At 36.9% G+C, this 6,903-nt stretch overlaps 1 protein-coding gene across 1 annotated transcript; it reads left to right on the forward strand.

Annotated features, from left to right (window-relative positions):
- The first annotated feature begins 658 nt into the window (after positions 1–658).
- LOC147386411 (protein trichome birefringence-like 33) lies at positions 659–6,637 on the forward strand. The gene is made up of 6 exons (XM_086423461.1): positions 659–1,025; positions 1,110–1,326; positions 4,423–4,594; positions 4,689–4,888; positions 4,982–5,140; positions 6,054–6,637. The coding sequence occupies exons 1-6, from the start codon at positions 842–844 to the stop codon at positions 6,391–6,393; spliced, it is 1,272 nt and encodes a 423-aa protein (XP_086279587.1). The 5' UTR covers positions 659–841; the 3' UTR covers positions 6,394–6,637.
- The last annotated feature ends 266 nt before the right edge of the window (positions 6,638–6,903 follow it).

Genomic DNA, 6,903 nt, shown 5'->3' on the forward strand with positions numbered 1-6,903 from the left:
GTATTATAACACATTGAAACAACTTCAACAGTTGTTTACGATTAGGCTTAGGCCCATGTCTATCGAATAGAAATCTTCGAAAAAAAAAAAAAAAGAGAGGGGGGGGGGGGGGGGAGAGAGAGAGAGAGTTTCTATTGGCACCTCAACTTTTACTTATTCTCAATCATTATCTTATTTTTTAGATAAAAATATGAAAATGTGCACAACTTTTGCAAAAAAATTTATTTTAAATTTTATTTCCATTCATTTTAATTCCCAAAACATAGTTTTTACTAAGATCACAGGTAAGTATTCTAATTTAAAGTGATGATATCACTGATAAATTACCAACAAGATTGCTGGTAATTTTAAAGACAAATATCCTATATTTTTTTAACGATGAGATAGCAGGCATTTTTTTCAACGAGATTGTTGATTATAAAAGTGACGATCTCATTGGAATATATGTGTTTGAGAATTAAAATGAACAGTGTACTAGAATCATAATTTTTTCATATTTAGCACATGAAATGATAATCAGCTCCTGAATTTTTCTATTTTAATTGAGGTGTAACAAGTAAAAATTGGGGTGCTAATAGCAGCTCTCTTAAAATACCATAACCGACACACCTCAAAATAACATTCTAATGATGAACATGTCATCATCTAGATTTACCAACACAAGAAAGCGAAACAGTATCTACAACAACAAAAACAAGTTTCCTTCGAGCTCCGTGCAAGCCATCTTGCCAGCTTCATTTCTCTTCTTCAAGACAAGACTTCGACACCTCCAACTCCAACGCCTGTATTTATTGATTCAACTTCACAATTGAGCAGAAAGACTCAGATCTCTTGGACACAAATGAAGCCTCCCATCTCCTCTCTTCGAAGGGCTCGTCTTTCTCCCTATCTCTTCATCTTGTTAGTTTTCATCCTCTTCGTATCCATTCTCTACACCAAAGACTTCACTTTCCTCTTTAGACAGCCTTCACAACTCGAACCAGATTCAGAAACGCTAAATACGGACCAACCCATATCGAGAACAGGTGAGTTTTACTGACTTGTATCTGATTCAAGACCAATTTATATTGAGAAACCGTTTTCTTAGAGGGTTTTTGTTTTGGGGGTAGAGAAGGACTCGAATGAGGTGTCCTTTGCCATCGGAGAGAGCGAGGAAGGATGCGACGTGTTCAATGGGAAGTGGGTTCGGGACGAGTCGAATCGTCCGCACTATAACGAGTCTGAGTGTCCGTACATACAGCCCCAGCTTACCTGTCAAGAACACGGGAGACCTGATAAAGAATACCAGTTTTTGAGATGGCAGCCTCATGGATGCTCTCTGCCCAGGTTGGTTTTGCAATTTTTCTATTAATTTGATTTCAGTTTTTAAATCAAAATTACTGGCTTGTTAAATCTCATATTCTGATTTCTGAATGATAAATGGGTTTTTTTTCTCCTGCAATTATTTTCCTTGTAAATCACATATTTTTGGTTCATGATTAGTAAATTATTGTAAAATTTGGATTTTTTTTTTCCTAATTAGTGGCTTGTTGAATCGTCCCTCTTTCAAACACAAAAAAAGATGGCCAGCTTAATTTTTTTGGCTTTGTTGTAAAGAACTCCTACAGCAATAATATAAAAGATGTCCCAAGAACAATAGCAAGCAAAATATGTTTGAGAGATTAATGGAGGCAAAAGAAAATTTGGAAAAACAACCACAACACAAAGGGTTACGTGGTTCACCCAATAAGGCTACCTCCTCGGGCAATCCAGCAAGTAAATTATCACTATCAATCTTGGAGAAAATTACAAGGTTAAGTTTATAGAGAATGCCTTCCAATGGAGAGAAAATCAACAAGAACCTCCCATACCAACACATGCCATCAAAACCATCTACCTTCTTACTTCAACTTTGTTCTCTCAAGCTTGTAGATCAAAATCCTCTCAAGTGGTTCCAACAATGGTCATGTATTTGAGACAAAAAAAAAACCCAACTAAGAAAACTCTCTTTGACTATCTCTTAAGAAAACTCTCCCCAAATACACTTTTTGAGATCAAACCCATAAAAGGCTCTAGAGAAATTACAAAAAGATCAAAATGCCCTTAAGAAGAGCGATTTTGGATCACTATCCCAACAAGCTTAAATCAGGGTTTATTTATTTATGAAAATCGTCCAATTTTCTTATTTAATTATTCTAAATTTTCCAGTTCATAGTTCTCCCAATTTAGTTCGAGTTCATGGTAGAACCAGCTGGTCCACAAATTCTGAAGATTACTTTTAAATTCTCCCTAAAAATCTCCGTCAAAATCGGAAGGTCTGGGATCTATCATGATGAGTGGGGGCTGTTCGAATGAGATCTAATTCTGGGTCGCAGAAATAATCCTAATCTTTTTGATTTATCAAATCCCCGAGGATATCTAGGCTCTCCTGATCAGGTATATTCTCAAGATGATCAATCAAGTATTGGTTTGATGTCTCATCTCATTCATGGATGAGATCGAGTCGTATTGGACAAGTCAAATTATTTATTAATATAGTTGTATGCATATAATTACAAGTATTTTATAAAATAAGGTAGATTATATAATATGCTTGCTTAATCACAATATCATATTTTTATTTAGATAATAAATATTTAAAGAATAATGCTGAAGTGACCTGAGGCTGGAACCTCATATCGCACTTCTTGAAGTGAAAGTGTATGGGAATCATAGATGCTTTTCATCGAGATACAAGTGAAAAAGCATCTATGGTTCCTATCCACTTTCACGTCAAGAAGTGCGATATGAGGTTCCAGCTTTATGTCACTCCAGCACGACTCATATTTAAATTATGAAAAGTTTATTATCAAAATATACGAAATCTCAGTTGAATCAGCCAAGATTTTCAAAATATCGTCAGAATTGTCTCGGTTGTTAAATGAGATAACATCCGAGGTCAGGGGTGGAGCCAGGATTTTCTTGTAGTGGGGGCAAACTATGGTTAGTTGTATAGTTGAAGAACTTGAATGGTGGGAAAATTATTTGTGCTGGAAAATACGATTGGAGGGAGGTGAGGGTGTGGGGGCAAAAATTGGAGGAGATGAGGGTGTGGGGGCAAATGGGAAGAGAGGTGAGTGAGTGGGGACAAATGGGGCATGTAATTAGTTGAAAATATAGGGGTGTCTCAAAGTTCTGTGGGGGCAATTGCCCCCTCCAGCTCCTTACTAGCTCCGCCTCTGTCCAAGGTGAATCATAGCGATAACTGTCTCGTTCTGGACTGATACCAAGATGACTTGGATGAGTCATCTCAGTCTAAGATGAGATTTGAAACCATGACCCTAGTCTTATAATCATCTTCCACTCCAAAATTCTGTTCTTCCTCTTGTTTTCAATCTTAAAGTAGTTCCAAGTTCTAGTTTTTGATGATACTCCTACACTTGACATAGAGCTGTTTCTTTTCTTGATGATTTCAATAACTAAGATCATTGTCAAATTTATGTGGTTTGATATTCACTACTCAGTTTATCTCAGCTATGGATCATTATCATGCCAAAGAGTGCTATGGGCTGGGATATTGCAGCCATTGGACCTGGAATGACTATGCATAGATCACCCCTATTTGTGTGGTCAGTTCCAGTGACAGCATTCCGAATGGTGGGCCTGGATCCATGTGGGTTATGTTGTAACATGAATGGATTCATCTGAAATGCCCACATTAATGATGACTTGTCTATTGAAAGTCATGTTACACTATTAATTTTCATTTATTCTATGTGTTTCACCTGCCCAGACACGACCCTAATTCAGAGCTTGGCACTTGGCAACCTTCACTGTCAAGTTTCATCCTCCCTTGCAAGCGTGCTTCTACCTTAAGTAACAAGGCTACCGTACCAGCTCCAAAGGGAATGAACCCTAAAGAAAATAGCTTTAGACATGAACTATTTTATAACTGCTCATAGTAGATCCTATTAGTCATAACATCAATAGTCGGATTTCAACTTTGTCCTTCGTAGAGGCACTGTTGACGTGTTTTTAGGTGAGATAGGTTTGTTCAATCAAGTTGATTTCTGATGTATGAGGTCACCAAGTTGTATTCCATTGAGTGGTACAGAACCACATATCTTGATATGTTAGGGGTCATATGAACTGGGCTTGGTCTAATTTGGACTCTTCCAAAGACAAGCACTGGACTTGAAGAGAACTTTAACAGCCACCTTACAATACCAAGTAATTGTTGGTTTGGATTGATTAGGCACAAGTCATGGAACCATTTAAACTCCTACCGCGGTGTTGGTACCTATGAGACCATGTAATTTGGTAGCTTATGTGGTAATTTGATTGGCTTGTTTTGCTATGGGATTCAAAAATAAACAATAACCTTTATACACTCATGATTCACTATGAATGTTGAATAATTTGAAGATGTTTCTTATATGACTACGTTTATCTCAAAATATTCAGTTTCAATGCAACTTTCATGCTCGAGAAGCTTCGAGGAAAACGGATGATGTTTGTCGGTGACTCCTTGAATCGGGGTCAATATGTTTCCATGATTTGTCTCTTGCACAGAATCATCCCCGAACATGCCAAATCCATGGAAACATTCGACTCACTAACGGTCTTCAGAGCCAAGGTTACAAGAGAATCTCCCTCATATATTGCCTTAACTTCTCAAGTATCTAAGTTACACATTTTTCATATTGTAAGCATTCACTTTATCCTTGTAGGATTATAATGCAACAATCGAGTTCTATTGGGCCCCATTTCTTCTAGAATCCAATTCCGATAATGCGGTCATCCACAGAGTGACAGATAGAATTGTTCGCAAGGGTTCGATCAATAAACATGGTCGAAATTGGAAGGGAGTTGATATTTTGGTGTTCAATACGTATCTTTGGTGGATAACCGGCATGAAGATGAAGATCCTGTAAATTCCCAAACTTCAAATGAGTTCTGTAGCTTTCCGAGCTTGTTTTTTCTTCTTTTTCTAAGTAAATGTATCATACCTTCTCCTATACAGGCAGGGATCTTTCAACCAGGAGAGGAAAGATATCATTGAGATGGAAACAGATGACGCTTACCGAATGGCAATGAAGAGTTTGGTGAAATGGGTGCAAAATAATATGGATCCTGAGAAGACCAAGGTCTTTTTCACTAGCTTGTCACCTTCCCATGGAAAGTAAGTGAACTTCCCCATAGCTTATTGTCTATTTTCTTTTTCTTAAGAAAACTAGTTCATCAAAGAGTCAGTCTAGCCTGACTAACTTACGAAGATTTGAGTCGTGAGCTCACATCTTGGCATCCAAAAACCTGATCCAATGCCACACGCTTGGAGAGGATGAACTAAGAACTTTTTTTAAAAATTCAATAAAAAAAAATACTATTTTTCACAGTTGAATTTTAATTTTTAGTTTAGGGATTTCGGTAGCGTCCATTGTCAACAAGGACTCTCAGAGCCTAAAATTGACTTTGTACGAGTGATCCTAACCATATGATGTGTAGCAATTGTCGGTGCCCATGCCCATCTAATGATGTTTATTGGATGGTTTAGACCATTTTATTAGGTTGATTGTTGACCTTGTAGATCACCTTGGTGGGACGCGCATAATGTGTCTTTCCCTTGCATGTTTGCCATGCCATAGGTGTTGGCAGCAAATCTAATGCTTATTTCTCTCCTCTATCATGAGTCTTGAATGTGTGTTTAATCTCGAGAGCTGCTATTGGCACCCCAACTTTTACTTATTACACTCCAATTAAAAATAAAGATAATAAATGAATGGTTGAGAAAAAAAGTAAAAGTTGGGGTGCCAGTAGAAGCTTTAATTAATTTGATTTTTGCTAGATTTCTATTTTCTGGGTTTAGGATTTTATATCAGCCTAATAATAATTGTAAACATTATTGAAATTGTTTGAACGAGTTTTACAATGTTTTGTAATGTTGAGATTATAATTTGAGCCAAACCTTTGGAATGTTTGAAGAGTGTTTTAATCTTTAATTGGGGTGTGATAAATAATTTAAGAAATTGGGGTGTAATAAGTAAAAGTTGCGGTGTCAATAGTAGCTCTATTAATCTTCTTGGGAAACATTGCAGGAGCATTGAATGGGGAGGTGATCCAGATGGAAATTGTTACAATCAGACAACTCCTATCGAAGACCCAACATATTGGGGAACCAGTTCTCACAGAGGCATAATGAAGGTGATCGGAGATGTATTTAGTAAATCTAAGGTACCCATCACATTCCTAAACATTACCCAACTCTCAGAATACCGAAAGGATGCTCACACATCAATCTACAAGAAGCAATGGAGCCCATTGACCCCCGAACAACTAGCGAACCCAGTTAGCTACTCAGATTGCGTGCATTGGTGTTTGCCAGGACTCCAAGATACATGGAATGAGCTCTTATATACCAAGCTTTTCTATCCCTAGAAATCACGTTCTCTGATGTTTAATTTATTTCTTTAACTTGGATGAGAATGTGGGATGGTATCACCTTATTGATTAAAGGTTATATACCATTGCATACAGATGAAGTTTCGGCACCAAAATTACATATTGTGATTCTTAGAAGGAATTCTCCTTCCCCGTGAAACATTTTGTTATTCCTCTATTTTCAAAGGAATAATATATTACAAAAGGTGCTAAAGGCCATAAAATCATTTTATACGACAAATAGGCTACGATCTGTCAACTGTGAATAACGCATAAAGTGTAGATAACAAGAAGCACCAAAATACAATGTAAGGAATTGATGTTATTCTAAATTCCATTCTACATGAAATACACGATCCATGAACTAAATTTTTAGATTACAAGTTGACCTTCAAGGATTGACTCACTTACAAAGCATTGGAAGAGGGTTGGCACACCCATTGATATATATATATATATACTCTAAAATCACAAGGATATGCATGGGGATTATGGGTAGAATACAAA

This window comes from Akebia trifoliata, chromosome 14, assembly GCF_017979445.1.
Source record: "Akebia trifoliata isolate Shusen 1 chromosome 14, ASM1797944v1, whole genome shotgun sequence".
Classification (NCBI taxonomy): Eukaryota; Viridiplantae; Streptophyta; class Magnoliopsida; order Ranunculales; family Lardizabalaceae; genus Akebia; species Akebia trifoliata.

Bases quoted from the DNA above. Each gene is read 5' to 3' on its own strand.
- LOC147386411 (XM_086423461.1), top strand. From the start codon at position 842: ATGAAGCCTCCCATCTCCTCTCTTCGAAGGGCTCGTCTTTCTCCCTAT. The intron at 4,889-4,981 runs GTAAATTCCCAA...TCTCCTATACAG, and splicing joins GGCATGAAGATGAAGATCCT to GCAGGGATCTTTCAACCAGG. The intron at 5,141-6,053 runs GTAAGTGAACTT...GAAACATTGCAG, and splicing joins TTGTCACCTTCCCATGGAAA to GAGCATTGAATGGGGAGGTG.